The sequence below is a fragment of the Nicotiana sylvestris genome, chromosome 6, assembly GCF_000393655.2.
Source record: "Nicotiana sylvestris chromosome 6, ASM39365v2, whole genome shotgun sequence".
In the NCBI taxonomy this organism is placed as follows: Eukaryota; Viridiplantae; Streptophyta; class Magnoliopsida; order Solanales; family Solanaceae; genus Nicotiana; species Nicotiana sylvestris.
In genome coordinates, this window is record NC_091062.1 from 76,660,337 (window position 1) to 76,680,009 (window position 19,673).

Sequence of the window (19,673 nt, forward strand, 5' to 3'; positions counted from 1 at the left end):
CCCCAAACTTGGCTTCAGCCGGCAAGTACGCTCTCCCATTTTAGGTGTGCACAAGTAGGCACTTCAGCTTGTCTTTACTTTGTCAGTTGAATACTCCAATTTACAAAATGATCATCTAGATAACTCCAAAATTTATGTGTCATGTCAGTATTTGTGTTTATGTGTTCAACTTTGTATAAGTTGAGGAGCTTACTTGTGCAAACCTAATATTGGAAGGCATACTTATCAGCTGAGGCCGGGCCTGTTGAGTCTCGGGATTCTGGAAAGAAAAACATATTATTTTTGCTTATGTTACACTGAGGATCTCTAAGATGTTCCAATTCCAAAAAGGACGCTAATCATTTGGTGAATATCAGATAATCAATTCAATGTGAAACCATTACAAGACAAATAACTATCACATTTCATGTATAACAACGCTTCATTTTCCAGACAATGTTTGCCAAAATCCATCAGAGCCTTACAGCTTTAACCAGATACAAAAAATTATCCCAACTGGACATAAAATATTTGTGAAACAACTCTTCCCCTTGCCATCTGGAAAAAGAGGTTACAAATACAGAATTACAACTATAATCATATCAACCCAATTTCAGCTGAGCAAGTCAGCTTTCTGTGTATCTCAAACGCTGCAATTCCTCACCTTGCTGCACAACTAAAAATCCATTTCCTTGACATCTCATAGATAAATATCTTACTACTTTGTTATCATCTCCTAGGTAAAACGTACCTTCAGCTTCGTAGGAAATTTTCATTCCGAGTATATATTTACCTAAGTGAGTTGTTGCCTGATAGCATCTTCATGACTAGCGTTAGGAAAAAGATTGTCTTAATCCTTGAAGCATGAGAAGTTAAGCAACCAGCTCTAGAAATTAGTTGCCTCCTCTGCATCTACAGGTTCCTTAAACTTTGCCTTCTCACTAAGTTCTTGAAATGCATTTACAAGATTTTGAAGTCTTGCAACAAACTCAATTAACAAGGAAGTAAAAGTCGCCAACGACAATGCACTTGCACTTTCATATGTACGTACTTCACGTTCATTTATAATCACATCTCCAAGAATTGAAAGCCGTGAAGGCCACACCATCTGATTGAACACATTCCCAGAGGAACATAATTGTGAAGCAGAAATATTCATACTTGCATTTGGATTGTGAGTATCCAGGTATTTCAATGTATGAGCAGACCTTAAATTGAGAGTTGCTTCACTAAGAGAGTTAACCGCCAAACGTTTAGGTTCGTTGTCCTTCAGTTCCTGAAGATGTTCAGGATCTTCAAACTGCTTAGGTCGATTTGCATTTTCCCAGTTCTCCACATGAACCAAAAGATAAGATTTTTGGTCAATCAACAGTTGTAGATCCTCAGCAGCCTCATGAACTTCTTCAAGAAGGTCCCCGGGGCTAAGTTTCTCCATCTTTTCTACTTTGTCACCGAGATGTCGTATCACTTTAGCTCCTTCAATCCCAACTCTCTGGATCTCCTTGCAAAAGACCTGCCTCAATTCAGACGCTGCCTACAATAAGGAAAAATAATGGAAATTAATATGGAACCATGAAGCCTAAAGTCTTAATCATGGGCCTCAAAGAGTAGGAACAGAGGAAGTGCAAACACGAAAAAAACAACTAAAACTCAGCTGTACCGTCATATTGGATATGTAGCAACTTTGATGAACATGAGAAAGCTGGCCTCTTTTTTTGCATTTACTTTATTCAGAATAATATATATTGAGATAGATAAAAATATAAAAAACATATGTTTTCTGTCCAGTTGAAAATACATGAATCCAATCTCAATGTATACTTGCTTTCATATCTTTGGCCAATAAATTATTTGTGGTTGTCTAACAATGCAAAACTTGGAAGCTTCCTTATGACATATCATGACAGTAGCATTTTTAAGTACCAAAAGTACTTGTACTGAAGCTGTCATATGGAGTTTTTGTTTATAATACTTCTTTAGAAACCACCACAAAAACAAATGCACTCTAAAAATGAAAAATGTTTTATACAGCAACAGATTAAATCATCTCAACATCTTTAGGATAACTTGTTTCCAAAAAGAAGAATCAAATGAACATTGGAAAATGGCACAGTTATTGCCTACATGCAAAGATTTTGATGGACAATTTTTTAAATTGGTAGGTTGAACTTATAATAAGTTATTTTACATATATGAAGGATTTATACTAAGTAACTATCTCCATCAAACACAGGTAAGTCAAGTAAAAAACTGGACAGTGCAGGTCCAATAGGCAGTAAAAAGGACAACGCTATAGTACAAAAATGTATGGTCGATCTATGACTATAAAAATTTAAATCTGAAAACACTGGATACTTTAGAAGTGCACAATCAAATTCAGGTTTCAAGGGTGACTTCTCACCCCAAAATAAGTTAGTTAACATATGAGAATTTCAACAAAGATGAGTTGCAAAAGCCCATTTCATTTTTGGCCCAAAGATGAGTTGCAAAAGCCCGATATGGAGATCCCTGAATCAAGCCAAGTATCACACCTCTTTCTACCCATCCTATATATTGTCCCCTTTGTTCCATGTTGAAATAGAACCTTAATTTATTACTTATTTTTTAATTAGATTTTAGATTGTTAGATTTGTTAGTGATTAGATATTAGTATTAGACGAGATTTTACGAAACAATTATTTTTGATTTCTTTATAGGATAAAATTCTCTATTCATAATTCCTAAGCTGCTTCATAGCTAAAGGAATGCATATCAATATGCAGGTTGTAATTTATATCCAATTCGGTAAATCATATCCAATTACTTCAATAAGATCTTTACTTCATTTCTTGGAGAAGGTAAGACAATAGTTATAAGGAATCACCTAGTTCCAACAAGTCCATGATTTTAAAAGCATCTGCAGTAAAATAGGAAGAGTTTGATGCAGGAGTTTGAAGATTGAAGCTTTACCTGTATTTCCGAAAGAATACAGCTATGCATAGCCATGACCATGAAAGCGCAATGCCTCAATGCACCACTGACTTTAACATATTCAGCCCACGGATAATTGAACATCCTGTAACGGCCATGAGGGGGTTCCCATACAGCAAAACCTAGCTGCACCAGGAATACTAAAAGTTAGTAATAAGAAAAAATTGTGTAATATCCCTATGTCCCAAATGAATGTCCACTTCAACACCCCCAACCATCCCAAAATAATTCAAAAGAACCATTATGATTTCTATATTCACCATAAAGTATCTATGAAGAATAGAGTACCAGAGAATCCTCTTGGCTTGTGGACTCCATAGCGGCCCTGTATCCACTATACACAGGATCATCAGAGGCCTGGTAAAGAAGAATTTTTGACGGTATCCTATCATATTCAAGACATTGCAGATAGCTATTGACACAACCTAACAAGACGTGTCACTGGATTTAGTTCAGCATAGCCTGGAAAGAGCATGTTCCACGACAAATTGAAGATAAGAATAGAGGAAATCCTCACCTTCCAAAGAAGTAGCAACGCCCTTAAAATTCTTTACCACCAATTTGTGCAAATCTTCACCAGCCCAAATGGGGAAGAGGCCAACGTTTATAAGTAAACAGACGCCAGCACCAACCCCAATTAGCAACAATCGGGAAACAGCTGCTTGAAAAAAATGTGAAGTTCCCGATACCAGCACAATACAATATGTCAACAAGAACACTCGAAATCCATATTCATATTGCTTCATTGCAGGATACAATTTCAAATAAGTTGCACAAAATCCTGAATCAAAAGAGAAAATAATAAGATTAGAGCTGCACACAAGTCAGATGCCCAGCCATGCATGTTTCACCAAGCATAACAGGAGAAAAGAGATGTTACTTTACAGAGGAAGTGAAAGGCAAAAGAATATAATATCAGATACGCATTAGTCTCAAACTTATGCAGTAATTCTTTTAATTGATTTTGTCCATGTAGCAACCAGGTAAAACCCTTCCTTCAATTTTACAGTTTATGCTGCTTCTTCTTTTCTGTTTTGATTAGTATTGTCCACATAATGCTTATGCATTAGAAAAGATATAGATGGTAATTCTTGTTGGTGCTTCTGGTACGTTATGTAGTCTTAATAAAAGAGGTTATAGAAGATTGTATCTGAATCTTAGACTTCTCTACTTCCTTTTCCTTTCTAGTCTACTCTCAACGTTTTGACTCCCAGCAGCAAGAAGTTCCTCTATTTACTTCTACTCGTGCTGTTTTTTCCTCCTAATAACCAACATTTCCACAATCCTTCTAGCCTAAGTACTATTTTACACTTTTAGGAGAAAAGCCCTTTAAAATTAAGAATCTAAATAAAACCTTTTCAGATTTGTACAATACTAGATTTTAAAAAGGAAGAGTTTCACAAAAAGCCGTTGTTTCCCTTTCTTCTTCCTCTTTTTTCCGTTTTAGGGGATTTGTTAACTTTTTCTATACCCTATCCATCAACCCCTCCCTCCTCGCCAGGCGAAAAATGGTTTTTTCCCAATTTTTGCCCCCTCGGTGACTCCATCTACCAGCCTAATCAGAAACACTATTAAGAGAGAGTGTGAATTAAGTAATCATTTACTCGGAATTACAGAATTGATCAAAGGGGGTTTCAAAGGAAACAGGTGTCGGAGCTCATCTTTTCGTCTAACCCAAATACAAGACAGCTATCAGTACATTTTGACATCTAAAAAGGGCAGCCCAGTGCACGCTATGCGCGGGGTTCGGGAAAGGACCAGAAGGGTTTATTATATGCAGTCTTACCGTGCATTTCTGCAAGACGTTTCCACGGCTCGAACCCGTGACCTATTCTCTTAAATTGCTATTGAATAGTTTGACATTTCAACTGCTAAGTTACTCCTTAAACTAGTCTTGCAAGTAAGGGGAAGCAGATAAAATGGGATGAAAGAAGTTCATGCTCATTCACAAATGAAACTGTACCCAATGTCCACATCATGAATAAGGCAATAGTAAGATTTGAAGGATATTCTTGATGTAAAATACTAGAATTCAGACCAGACCTGCAATAAAAATGCTGATGACAATCACAACCTCCTGCCATTTTCCAGCCATAACAGATAATTCGGCAATGCCCAAAGCTAGCCCTGCAGCAGACAATGTCCCCAAAGCCCTGTTGAATCCTTTGTTAAGTGTCGCACCTAGCATTTGTATATATCAATTAGATTGTGGATATCAGGCAGGAATATCCACCAAAAGAAATGGATAACTGTTACTTGTCAAAATGGATAAATGTAAAAGAACAATGAACAGTTAAAGGGCCACATCAATTTTGTCTCAATCCCAAAACACTTGGAATTATCTGTGTGACTCCATATGTATTCCACTCTATCGGGACCAATTTCATTCCAACACTAAATAATTCGAATACGACAACATATAACATGCCTATGCTAAATCGGCATAAATCCCCTTAACCATTCTGTTCTACTCATGCTCATTTCACACCAATAACTAAATAATTGAACACAACCATATTTAACATATTTATCTCGACCTCAATCAACTACATCTCAATCCGAAGTTGTTAGGGTTGGCCATATGAATCATCATCTAATCATTTAGCTCTATTTGTGCTTGTTGCAGTCCAATATTAAATTACTTGAACACGACCGCATTAACATACCTATGCTGAATTCAATCAACTACGCCTTAATACCAAACTAACTAGGATCGACTGTAAGATTTCTCTTAAGCATTCAGCAATATGCACTATTCAAGCCCATTCCATTCAAATAATAATTTGAATATTCACAAAATTTTAACATACCTATGCTGAACTCGAATACAACAACAACGGTGAGGATGGCCCAAATGGAGTATGTACCAATATAGGATAGAGGTTCTTTAAAGAAAATGAGAACCGAAACGAGGGAAAGTGCTGAACCCATCTTAGCAGCGAAAATGACTTTCCTTGGATCCTTACGACCCATCTCAATTGCCTTGAATGAACCTTGTTTAACATTACTGCAAAATTCATTAATTCGATTGCTTAATCGACGCCAAAATCCTTCATTTTCAATGTAAAATGAAGCATCCAATCCATACTCTGAACCATTGTGCAGCAATCTCGCTTTGCTCGTTTCATTAAAGTTTTGGCTCAATGATCTGATAATATCCACATTGGCCCCCGCCATTTTCACCCGTATAATTGCTGTTATTTCTGATCAATTTTCATAAAAGCAGCAAAATTTGATGGAAACTTTGCATGATTCTTTTTTTTTCTGAAGTATAGATAGATAGAAGAGAGAATGATCTTGTATGAGATTGAAACTATTAAAAGTTATAAAAAGAAGAGCAACCGTTGGTCATGATAATAGTAAAACATTTTTATAAATCCGTCAGTTGGATCGGAGAAAAAGAAATAGAAAAAGAAGAACCGTCAGTCAGAATAAATCAATCATAAGAAGGTTGTTCGCTTTCACAAAGAGCTGTGTCAACATGTTATTTATACTCTTTTATCTTTTTAAGTTTTAGTTGACATGTATACTAAAAATAAATTTTTCATTTTTACTTGTCATTTTACGTATATCAAAAAAAAAATAAAAAAAATTCATGTTATACCCACATTATTTATTACTCATTTCAAATTATTTTCTCAAATCCAATAAAATATGCATCAATTAATATGACTATCATGATAAATTATGCACTTTATTTATTATTTCTTAAGTGGCGTAAAAAGTCAAAACATAACAACTAAAAGTGAACGGAAGAGTATTAATTATAACACAAATATAATGGTATAAGCTTTTTCCAATTGTGCTTTAAGGATTTTTTCGAACAACAAAAAGAAATTGCATTTTGATGCCCAAAATTAACTTGCACTTGAGATACTTGATAAAGAGCGAAAAGATACGGGTTCCACAGAATTGCAATTTTTTATACGCCATAAAAGAAAAAGGAAAAGAACTGTATACACGCCAAATAAGCTAATACTCATATATTCTAAGACAAAATAGAACTTTTTCTTATTTTGTATTATTTTCTTGGAAAATACTTTATATAGTTGTATCTTACTAGGATTAAAGAAATATTTTGAGTACAATTTATATGTTTTGTTCTACGAAGATTTTACCGGAACCGAAAAAACCCCAAATAACCCGAAAACCGGAGAAAAACCGAGAGCGAAAAACCCAAATTTTATTAGTTTGGTTTGGTTTTTAGATTTAATAACCCAACACAATTGATTTAGTTTGATAATTGTAAAATCCGAACCAACCCGACCTATGTACACCCCTACTATTTTCTTTGCTAAAGAATCAAATGCTGCTTATAAGTGATGAGCAGAACGGAGAACAGTTCACAGCAAAGAGCAAAGAGGAAAGTTTGCAGGAATGGTGAAAAATATTTGGAGTTTTTGTGAAGAAGGAGGCGCCTGAAGTTGTAAAAGTTAGGGTATAAGTTAAAAAATTTTAAAATTATGGGTATAAATTAAATGGGCGCCCCGTATAATTTTTATGTTCATATTAGATCAAAAGCTACGGCTCTAAACACAATGTTCTCTCCTGGCAGAAACGAAAGAACAGCAAATTATATAAAAAAATTACTTTTTTTTGAATAAAAAAGTTTGAAAATATTATTTATTCATGGAATTTGATACATATATATATATATATATATATATATATATATATATATATATATATATATACATATATATATAAATCAACTATTATTTCGAAAGCGAATGTAAAATTGATAAAAAGGCCTTTTTTATCTTACGATTCATCAAAATCCAGAAAACAATCAAAAAAATTCGAAAAAAAACTTTTTTGATTGGATGGGAATGAATGAAAAAATATTAAATCGTCCCATATTGAATCTGGAATGTTGGTTCTTCCCAGAATTTGTACCACTTTATAATGTATATAAATTAAAAACCAACTTTTGGGTGCAAATCTTTTCTTTCACTCACGAAACTTCAAATTATTTTTCAAGTAAAATGCATATCCAAAAACAACTTTAACTTCCAAATATTATTTTTCAGCACAACTTCAAAAATTTATTTTTTTAATGTTTTAACCAAATATATATGGACGCTAGCTAAACATCGCACCACAACTACGCCTATCTAAATTACACAAGTAACTTTGACCATCAATCAAGATTTTACCATTGTTATTACTAGCTTGGCACTTTTAAAAGTTGGTGTAATGGTCTTGACTCTTGAACATCGTCTCTTGTACCTTCCAGTCTTTCTTCATTCTAGTAATCGGTCTTTACACATTCACAGAATAATCACATATCTTTCAATCCTGAGGATATTATTCAGCTGAATATAACCATCAACACAAACCACCTACTGCCACTCCTCCCACTCACCATTAAATAAACCCAGTGGGGGTAGGGGTAACTCTTCCTTGCACTCCAAATTAGGTCAGCACCAAGAAAATAATTTTAAACATTCTTAAAATCTCATCAACAAAGTAACAAGTGTTGAAATTGATACACTCAGCTGACATTGATACACAAACCACCTACTGCCACTCCTCCCACTCACCATTAAATAAACCCAGTGGGGGTAGGGGTAACTCTTCCTTGCACTCCAAATTAGGTCAGCACCAAGAAAATAATTTTAAACATTCTTAAAATCTCATCAACAAAGTAACAAGTGTTGAAATTGATACACTCAGCTGACATTGAATGCTATAGCTAAAAAGTTCAAAGCAAATGCAAGGATTAACTAAATAGGACTCAAAAAGATGGGACAAGTAAATCAACCAAGATAAACCTCACTACTTCTTTTCCTCCTTCTCAGCCTCTGCAGCCCTCTTCATCCTTGCACCAATGTGACGCTCGTTCGTCCGCTCCACACGTAGCTTGCCATAGGCATTGAACGACTTCATCTCTTCAGTAACCTTGACAAGATCAACTGATGGCTTCTCACGTGCAATAGGCATGTAAGCACCATGGACTTGTGTTGCCGTAGCCAATTCCTCGGGGGCAGAATCACCAGCCTGAAGGGAGTTGCATCAATTAGGAAACAAACAAACAAAAAGCACCTCTTAGAAGAAGCCATACACACATTTATGTTTCCAGTTACCAGAAACTACGCATCTTACCTTGACCTTGCGAGCACGTCTTGGGAAGACGACTAATTTGGCCTTGTAGGTCTTTAACCTTTGAACATTAGTTTGAAGCCCTTCAAGTGACCGATTCCTGCGACGATGATCGACAGCAATACCAATTGTTGGAGCCAGTTTCTTAGGGATACCTGCAGCCTAGAAGCAATTCATATAACAATCAGACAAACATGGATTGAATTAATCAGCAAAGTTAAATCATTCTGTATTATGTTCTCAATTGTCAGTGTAACCCCCAAATAACATTAGAATGACAATAATAATCAGCACTGAAAAAACTTGCCAGCTGCTTCACCAATAATTAAGTTTTCATTTGCTTTTTAAAATGCACTGTAAATGAGCTCACAAAGAAGAAAGTATGCAAATCCTAAAATCCTGACACCACCAAAGGGGCTAAAATTCTAATTAATAGCAAGTGATTAACATACCCCTCTTAAACTTAAATGTAATTAAAATTCTAATTTTAATAGTGGGTGGACATAAATTGATCCCCCAATCCAAACCCAAAATATATAGATTCCGTCCCAGGCAAATTGCTTTCTTATTCGAGCATGATTAAAGCTATTAATGGAACAACTGACACAGATGCAATTGGATTTGCATCAATTATAGATGTATAGCTTTAAGACGCTGCAGTCAGATAGTAATGAGTAAAATCAGTACTCAGAATCTGCACAAGAATAGGCTCATCTCCCAGTTAATTTTAAGGAAGACGAAGCCATAAAAAGTCGATTAACAAACCTTGAGCTCCTCAAGGGAGAATCCTCTACCAGACCTAACTTTCATGTTGTATTTGAGTGTCTGACCATGGACAATAGGGCGAAGAGTTCCAGCAGTTGGTCTGGGGAAAATCTTCACAGCCTTCTTTTGCCTTGCTGCAATTGGAAGATGGTCAGCAAACTATTTGAGTTAAAACAATATTAGTATAATTTATCAAATAAGTACCAATTCTTCTCCTGGTCTTGCGTGCTGGCTGATTGAACCAGGTCTTCACATAGTTCTGCCAGTGCTTCTTGAAGTGTCCATTCGGAATAACATTGTTATGCTTCATGACTTAAACTACATTGCCCAACACAAGGTATATAACGTGCGTATTCAAAAGAACAGAAAAATCTTAGAGAAGATACGAAAAATCAGTCAAACATTTACATCAAAATGTATATCTTAAAGAGAAAATTAGAGATCATTAAAAAATTGCATATGCAAAAGCACAATATAGCAGAACCTAAGTTAGCAAATGATTGAAACCGATACAGAGTTTAAGGTTTAGATCTAAACATATGGGTTGAGACTTACCACGACAACGACGACGAGGTCACCGAGCAGAACGAGTGGAGCTTCGCTACCAGCTGCTAGCTTTGAAGATTAGTGATACTCCGGCACTTTATACGAAGGACGAAACCTTCAAAACCCTAGTGTTTTGGACGGGTTGTGTTTCATTGGGCTGAAGCTGGAATTGTCATCTCTGGGCCCAATTAGTACTGGATAGTGGGCAGTCCAAAAGGATCTTTACACAAATAGCCGGTTGGATTCACAGTTTACTCTTCTAACCAGTATACATAGATTGTATATTGATTATACACGATTATACATAAATTATATATATATATATATATATTGTACATCCTCCTGCTATTTTAATTTAATCACTTGGGTCGGCGGCTATTTAGGTTAATTCTTCCCGTTCAAATGTGTGGATGCTACTAGGATAAGTGCACAAATAGCCGATTTATCATTTAACAAAAAATTACATAAATATGACACTTTTTTTAGCGTCCTTTAATTATTTTTTTACCCCTGCTTACTCCATGTGCAGAATCTCAAGATCAAAAGTTAAAAGTGTTTTCTATGAGGCAAGCGAAGGGTTTTCTCTGAGGCAATACTTGTTAAACTTAAAATTTTGCCCATGGGCTAGTGCGTACAATAATTCAAGACCATCCATCTTGAGGGCTATTTAGCCGATATTTATTTATCTTTGCAAGTTTAGTCACTTTGAAAAAAAACATCCGACATGTGCAACCGTGGTTGCAAAAATTCGTATTCGAAATTTTATCTGATGTTTGGCATATTAATTGTGCAAGTAAATTTCTGCCATATGCGCATAAAATTTGGCTTTGACAAGCCAAACTTCAAACATATGCACATGAAGTATGATTTACTGAGGCCAATTTTTTGACTTTCACGCCTGAATTTGGCATGCCAAGGCGAAAAGTCTGATAATCACACTCGAATTTTGGCCTTCATTATCGGTTTTTCTGAAGTTTATTAAACTACCAATTTTTCTACAACACTCACTTGATTTATTTTCATATTCAAAACTCAAGAGCCACTTATTTTTTAAAAATTCAAAAAACATACAAAATTTAAAATTCAAGCAGTTTTATCTGAAGTTACTTACACCATCTTCCAATTATATTTTTTGGAAATGCTTGCGATAGGTTAAATAGGAGCATCCACATAGGCTGCCACATTAATCTTTGAACAACTAACCTAAATAGTAGTCCACTCAATTATTTAAATTAAAACTAGCCAAAAAAATATATAATATATGTATAATACGTGTATAATCATGTATAAATAATGTATACCAGTCAGAAAAAGTAAACAGTAAAATCGATCGGCTATTTGTGTAAAGATCCCTTAAGCTTTTACGATGGTAGTAGTGTGAACTATTTGTTTGGGCCTTGATCCACTGTAAAGACAAAGAAAAGGGTCAAATGTCCCAATTCCAAGGCAAATCACAATGTTAGGGGTGTTCACAGTTAGAATTGATTAAATTTTTACTTAGAACTGGCTGGTTTGCTAAAGGGAAAATTTCATTCCTATACATTATATGAAACTTTATTATAAAAAATGTCTCTGCTTTCAATATTATCCGACCTTGACACGTTTTTCCTACAGAATCTATACAAATCATTTAAAAAAGAATCCTTTATGCTATAACATTCCTTTTTTAGGAGAGAGAATTTGAAATAGTAAAGGATTCTACCGAGATTTTTTGAAAAGTATTAGTCGCCATTTATTAAGCCTGAAATTATTTCGTTTCTCTCACAATTTCGATACTCTGTTTTTCGAATACTCTGTTTTTCACTGTATATTCTGGTTTCACAAGCAAAATCGAATCAATTATCTACAATTATACTGAGTCATACCCAATAATGTCGAAAATAACTATTATGCTTCAGCTAAATGGTAATTGTATAGCTTTGGGAGATACAGGGATTTTCATATCGATGGGATTGTAATCAGCGAAAATGCAACTTATAACCAATTGATTTCTATAATTACAGAGCATCAAATAATTGATACATCAGAAAAATAATCGAAATCAAATACATTGCCAATGAAAATTATCCGCCAATAGAAATTAGGAACGATATGGGAGTTCAATATATGGAGACGAAAAAGGAAAACAGGAGCTTAGGAATGTATCAACTATGTATAACAGTGCGGGATTTTAATTTGGTATGTAGTATGTCTATTTCGAACGCAATTGCAGGTTTGATCTCTTATACCAGTGGTGAAATTTGTTTATATCTCTTGTGTTCTATAATTTTTCTACAATATTTCGACAAAACAACTACATAACATGTGTATATCAAAATAAGTATTGAATTTCATTTGTTCTACAATATTTCTAAATAAAAACTACATAACATGTGTATATCAATTGTTATGAATATGTAAGTCTTGAATTTCATTGTTCTACAATTATACTACAAAATATCTATAATTATATGTCATAACTGTATTTAGCTTTAATTGATTGCAGGTTCATCTGGAACACTGAAGTTGATTGATATGCCAACATCTCCGACGATAGTGGAATATGAAAGTATAACCATACAGAAAATACACCAACTGTTATTGAAGTAGGTCAAGTATACAAAGACAAGCAAACAATTGCTAGTGCAATGAAGTACTATTCTGTCATGAACAAATTCCAATTTAGGGTGAAAAGGTCTAGTTAGAAGGTAAGAACAGTTCAATGGTCAAATATCATGTCTTTGTTTAATTTGTAGTTATTTATATTTTTTTGTTCTTCTACATTTGTAATATCTTTGTATACAAATTGTAGATAATTTGTAGTTTTTTTGTATATAAATTGTTAAATATAAGATTTTCATGATTAAACAACTTATTTTTTGTGTATGTATATTTTTCATACCATTGTTTAAATTATTTTTATTCTGTAGCTACTGCCTGGTATGTGTTGGGGAAGATTGTACATGGCACTTCAAGTCCACCAGCATAAATGATTCAGCAATGTTCAAGATTAGAAAACTCAACAGCTTGCACACATGCTCTTTGATGGACAATACCTACATACAACGCAAATCTACTTCTATGGTAGTAGGTAGCATGGTTATACCAAAATATGTTGATCCTAAGACAGTTTACACAACAAAAAACATACAAATTGATATGTTGTCAGTACACGGCATGAACTTAACATACATGCAAGCTTGGATATCAAAGGAAAAGGCTTTGGAATTTTTGAGAGATCATCCTGTTGACTCCTACAGTCGATTGCCTAGTTATTTGTATATTCTGGAGAAGACTTATCCGGGGTCGGTAGTTAAATTGAAGAAGACCGACGATGACTGTTTCTTATATGCATTTGTTGTGATTAGCACGTCAATCAATGGTTGGAAATATTGTAGGCCAGTTATAGTAGTTGATGGGACCTTCTTGAAGTCAGCATACATGGGAATAATGCTAACAGCTAGCATAATGGATGCAGCAGGTATTGTAGATTTATTGTGGATATATTGTAGAAAATTTGTTGTTTGTATGTATTTTTATTTAGCTACAGTTTTATGATGGAAATTGAATTCCTTTTTGCCACATATGATAGGTAGCATATTATCACTGCCATATGTTGTTGTTGATTCAGAAAATGAGGCATCATGGAAGTGGTTTTTGAGCAATTTAAACATGCATATGGTGAAAGACCAAATATGTGTGTTGTTTCTGATCGGAATGAGAGTATCTTGAAGGCAACATCTATTGTTTATACCGGCATGCCACATTATTCTTGCATGTGGCATATTTGGACAAATATAAGGTCAAAGTTAAAGAAAGGTCATCTAAAGTTAAGCGAATTGTACTTTGCCATGACATGATCATACATGCTTGATGAATTTAATGAAAGAATGTCAAAGATTGAAGAGATCGACACACGTGTTAAAGCATACTTATACGATATTGGCTATCACAGATGGTCTCGAGTACATGCTACGGTGAACAGAACTTGGACTATGACATCAAACATTGGAGAGTCATTGAATGTGGTAACAAAAGATGCAAGAGAGCTGCCGATAGTAGAACTATTAGAGCATATGAGGACTCTCTTGAACATTGGACTAATGAAAACTTATTGAAAGCAAATGGTACATTCACATACCTTGGGTTTAAATCCAACAAAGAGTTGGAGGACAACAGAACATTATCGCAGAAGCTTAAAGTAAGCTATATCCAATAACATCTTATCAATTATTGCATCAAACTAAAATATTAATAGATATTGTAGATAAATTGTTCGATAATTGTAGTTATTTTGTATATGTTGCTGATAATTTGCTGTGTGTTTGTAATGTAATTATAGGTGAGAGCTTCAACAAATTACATCCATACAGTGCTAGATGATGTGAGGCGCTATATTGTTTGTCTTGAAAACAAGAGATGTAGTTGTGGACAATTCCAGCTTGATGAACTTGCTTGTCCACATATTTTGGTTGTTTTAAGGCACATGGATGAGTCTTATGAAAAATATTGTTCTCCTTATTACACGAGGGAGAGCCTCTTGCATATTTATGAAATACCAGTAGACTCGCTGCCTGATGAAAGCAAATGGAATGTACCACAATATATCTCTGAAGAAGTTGTAAATCCACCTACCAAAAAAAGACAGTCAAGAAGATCTCAAAATAAAAATACAAAACACATGATGAAGTAAATGCAAAGAAGTACAAGGTTTCATGTGGCAATTGTGGAATAGAAGGGTATAACAAAAGATCTTGGAAGAATGCTCCCAAAAAGAAATAAAATTTGATATAGTCAACATATGTTTTGATAAAAATTGTTGAGGTGTTCAGGAGAATTATAGTTGAGGTGTAATTGTATTGATAAATTGAGTAAAGACTGTTTCATATAATGAAATATTTTCAACTCTTAGTGTAGTTGGTTTGAATTTATTTTGTTTAATTACTAGTGTATTAAGTTCAGACTTTCATAACTTGATTGGATTATGAATGATTTATATCTATAGTACACAACTACTTAATTATCTATATCACAAGTTATTAGTGAACAATGATTCTTGTAAGTTATCTACAAAATTTTTACAAAATAACTACATAGTCTGACGTTGACAGAATAACTACATAATAATTAAATTCAAAAGGAGTTATATGCAAACATTAATGAGATCAAGTACTAATAACTTTCAACTAATCAAGATAAAAACAACATAATGTTTCCTATTGTTAGCACTAGTATCCTGGATAAAATAACAAAACATAGAGTAAAATAATTATAGCACAAATCTGCTATAATTAAACTTCAACAAACTTGTTCATAAGTAACAATTTGTCTACAACCTTTCTACAAAATCATCTGTAACTAAACAATTTAACTACATTTCTCTTACAGAAAATGACAACTAATTCTTCTTCTTTCGGTTGTGTTCTCTCGTTCACAACTGGTAAAAATAAATAATGAAACAAGGGGTAACAATAAAAAATAAAAGTAGTAGAATAAAATACTAACAATTTTGAACCAAAAAGATCTCCATAGTGTTTTCGATTTAAAGTAGTAATTTCCTGAACAAAAATAACAAACCCAAAGGTAAAACAATTGTAGCACAAATCTGCTACAAATATGTTTCAACTAACTTGTTCTAAGTTAATAATTTGTCTACAACTTACTATAAACCCACTACACCTACACATTTTAACTACAATTTGTCTACAGAATAGGGAAACTAATTCTTCTTCTTCTTCCGGAGTTCTGTTCTCTCATTTGCAGCTGGTGGACCTTTTTTTCTTGCTAATCTGCCAGTCATCTCACTCTCATTAATTGCACCAATCTCTCACTTTTTCCTAACATAATCCTAAAGTAGAGCTCCATAGCGTCTACGATGTTGATCAGTATTAGAAAGGTCTTTCTTTGAAATCGATAGCTCTTCAATGCTTACATATTCAGAAAATGCAGCAACATATACACCACAGTCACTACAAACAGAAATTAGGGGAAAAGATTTAGCATTCATCTATTGAATAATTTTTTTTTTAATAAATAGAAGAAAAAGCAGTTTTTTCATACAGTGAACCCTCTTTTTTCTGGGGTATCTCACCGACCAACTACTGAATGTCAAGAGGGTCAGTAACACCTTTTTCAGTGTATGCCTTTGTGTTTTTGTAGTTGATGTCTGGACGCTTGCCATAGAACCGGCGCATGACAAGTATAGGGGGATTATTGTTGCAAATTTATTGACAACAGATTCAACAATGATGTAATTGTGTGAAGAGACCATAGAATCATAAACATATAGAACCCTTTCGGTAATGTCAAAAATAGCCAACAACCAATAATTTTTTTTTACAATATTTATGGGCATAATCACAAAATTAACTTGATCCCATGCAACATTTGCAAGTAGCTTGTATCCTACAATATCCTCCAATAATAGAATACCCCAGCTAATTATTTCATTCTGCCAGGGTATGTGTTTACCGTATTGTTGAGGACTTATCCGGAATGTGCTAAAGTATAAAATCACTCCTTTTTATCAACTTTCTCCACTCCAAGTTTATACCACGGCTTAAGCTGGTTATCTTTTGTAGAATAAGGCGCCTTCCTCCTATTTAAACACATAGCAATTACAATAAATATGTAGATTGAAGTGGATATCCAAAATATGAATGCACTCAGAAATATGAACAAATTGTATAAACTAACCTCTTTGGAGCTGTATTGGTACCAAGGTATAACCAGTTGTTGAGTTCGTCCAACAACTCAGGATCAACATTTTGACCGATAATCCTAGTAAACGGATGCTTGATTTGAAAAATTGGAGGTCCAACAGAAGTGCTGCCATCAGAACTGTAAAAAGGGAGAAAGGGTGATCGGGCATGCTTTCCAAGATGCCTTGTTCTTCCTTGATGCACAGGGGTTGTTCATCTTGATTAAGCTCGTCGAACTTAACAATCTAGGAGAAGACTCTAGCAACTCAAAATCATCAAGTGTTACTTTCCTTTTATCATATTTGGAGTCGTCCAAATCACCTACATTAATGTACTCGGTTGGTTCACCTCCTTCTTCACAACAATCATCTCCTTCTTTTATAACATTCTCTTCTTCAATGGGAGATTGAATTTTTTTTCTCTTTTCCTCATTCTTCTGTTCTCCTAGAATGCTTATTGTATCTTTATGTATTGGATATTCCACAGGCATAGCTTCCTTCACTGTTACAGTAAGTATTTTTAAATTAATCATTTTGTAGAAAATTTGTACTAAACACTAATATTTCAGAATACAAATTGTAGTTTAAATGTAGTAATTTTGTTGAAATGATGTCATGCGTATAATAACAGCTAAGTTTAGAATGTTCCTGTGATGATAACATGTACTAACTCATACCTGCATTCTCTTCATCAATTGCCCCTTCAAAATGAGAATATAAAGTATGAGTGTCAAATGGGCTTATTGGGTCAATTTTGAGCGGGTCAAAATGGGTTAAGTCAATAATTAGGCGGGTCGAATGACCCGCCCAAAAGTTACTTGGGCTAAGATGGGTTGGGTCAAGATGGGTTAAAATTCGGGTCATAACCCAACCCGCCCAACTCTTATTAAACTTTAATTAATATGTGTTATTTTCTTATAAATTATATAATTACTAAATAAGGCTTTTTTGCTTTTGTTATGGTCATATTTAAAATATTAAACAAAAAATAAAATTATTTCTAAGATATTTTGACAAACTTACTCATAGATCAAGGGCTAAAAATTAGCCCAACTTTAAAAAAGTTGAAATGGGTTGGGTCAAGATGGGCTAAGTTCAATAAATGGGTGGGTCAATAACCAACCCAACCTTGGGCGGGTCATTTGGGCTTGGGCCAAATTTGACAGCCCTAATATAAAGCAACACGTACAGGAACATTCTCATTAATTTCCATGTCATTCACTTGTCCTGTATCTAAAAAACTCGTTTGAATCATAATATACATTAGTTGATACAATTGTAGGCAATATGTAGGTATATTGTAGACATCTACATATATATGTAAATCTGTGTAGATATACTGTAGGCATAATGAGATATGTCTAGACATATTGTAGATATAATGTAGATATATTGTATATAATGTAGATATGTTGTACATACTTTTTTTTACTGCTGCTGGCATGTACTGGTTTATCACTACTGCACGAAAAATGTTGATTGTTCTTTCTTTTGATTGCTCAACAATTTTTGTAGAACTCCCAGCAAACTGCATGCTTTAAATTTGTTAGGATATATACTTTATGGACAATAATATAAATTTAGAGTGATATAAATTGTTCTGTTAAATGAATATATTTCAAATATTACCTTGTCATCAATGTTATCCTTTTGATTGTTTATCTCCTGCAAAGCAGCCTTGATTGAGTCATTGAGTAGCAGTCAAAAGCTACCTAGTTCTTCAAAAACATCTATCTTTAAAGATTCAAGATCTAAAGCAACCTACATACTAAAATATAGAGAGTTAACGAAAACATTGGCTTAACAGAAATTAAAGAAACCATCCAAGATTATGTATATATGCTACCTTGTCAACATCTTTTCTTAAATTTTTAATTTCTTTCAGAATATCTATCTTGTCCTCTATTCCAATTGACTTCGTGTGTCCCGATGGAGATGCATCATCTTTCGGAGCCTCGGACTTGGTTTCAACTTCTTCAAGTATGTATTCAACTTTATCAGACAAAGACATTCTAGAAAGCTCTTCTAGTGCTTCAATTATGTTGGTGAACTGAGTAAAAAAAGAAAATTAGTTTGACTTAGACATAATATATATAAATGTTGTAGATAATTTGTATTAAATTGTCTGCTCATAAATAAAAACCATTTACCTTGATCCATGCTGGTTTGATCATTCTATCTTCAATTGCAGATAACCATATCTTGTCCTTACTAGCTGACCAGCTAAGTATGTGATGGATAGAATTAGCAACCCTTGTAGCTATATCAGTGTTGACGGTAGATCAACATTCATACAACCATATTTGCATAACTAGTGCAAATCCTCGAATGAGATAAGAATGAATAGAAGGATTGAGCTTGTGCCTAACAGACTGAAGCAACTGTTTGTAAGAATCAATACCCCATGCGTAGTTCGCAAATGTCTCGCGTCCACCAAATAAAACCTAAAATGGTCTACCAACCCTCCATTGTCTTTGTCTGAAGGACAGAGGAAGAATTCTGTGAGATATAAAATACAGAACTTGACTGCATCATCGTCGTTCAACCAACTTTTGGTGGTTACAATTTGTTTTAAGTATGACTTCTCAACTTTTTCCTTGTTTGGAAAATAGCTTCTCATTATTTTACTGTC

The 19,673-nt window shown here is 34.1% G+C and overlaps 3 protein-coding genes across 3 annotated transcripts; 1 reads left to right on the forward strand and 2 right to left on the reverse strand.

The window, feature by feature from the left end:
* Nucleotides 1–312: 312 nt before the first annotated feature.
* On the reverse strand, nucleotides 313–6,389 carry LOC104242071 (aluminum-activated malate transporter 4-like). Its single transcript, XM_009797046.2, has 6 exons — nucleotides 5,760–6,389; nucleotides 4,993–5,130; nucleotides 3,467–3,730; nucleotides 3,238–3,374; nucleotides 2,929–3,075; nucleotides 313–1,513 (listed from the first exon to the last, which is right to left on the reverse strand). The coding sequence occupies exons 1-6, from the start codon at nucleotides 6,124–6,126 to the stop codon at nucleotides 866–868; spliced, it is 1,701 nt and encodes a 566-aa protein (XP_009795348.1). The 5' UTR covers nucleotides 6,127–6,389; the 3' UTR covers nucleotides 313–865.
* A 1,975-nt stretch (nucleotides 6,390–8,364) lies between these two features.
* Nucleotides 8,365–10,481, reverse strand: LOC104242070 (large ribosomal subunit protein eL13z). Its single transcript, XM_009797045.2, has 5 exons — nucleotides 10,372–10,481; nucleotides 10,021–10,134; nucleotides 9,817–9,950; nucleotides 9,055–9,213; nucleotides 8,365–8,949 (listed from the first exon to the last, which is right to left on the reverse strand). Exons 2-5 carry the CDS (start codon nucleotides 10,124–10,126, stop codon nucleotides 8,728–8,730), a joined length of 621 nt encoding a protein of 206 aa, XP_009795347.1. The 5' UTR covers nucleotides 10,127–10,134; nucleotides 10,372–10,481; the 3' UTR covers nucleotides 8,365–8,727.
* Nucleotides 10,482–12,233: 1,752 nt separating this feature from the next.
* Nucleotides 12,234–15,034, forward strand: LOC138870797 (uncharacterized). The gene is made up of 6 exons (XM_070148638.1): nucleotides 12,234–12,267; nucleotides 12,848–12,947; nucleotides 13,272–13,822; nucleotides 13,934–14,022; nucleotides 14,297–14,542; nucleotides 14,684–15,034. Exons 1-6 carry the CDS (start codon nucleotides 12,234–12,236, stop codon nucleotides 15,032–15,034), a joined length of 1,371 nt encoding a protein of 456 aa, XP_070004739.1.
* The last annotated feature ends 4,639 nt before the right edge of the window (nucleotides 15,035–19,673 follow it).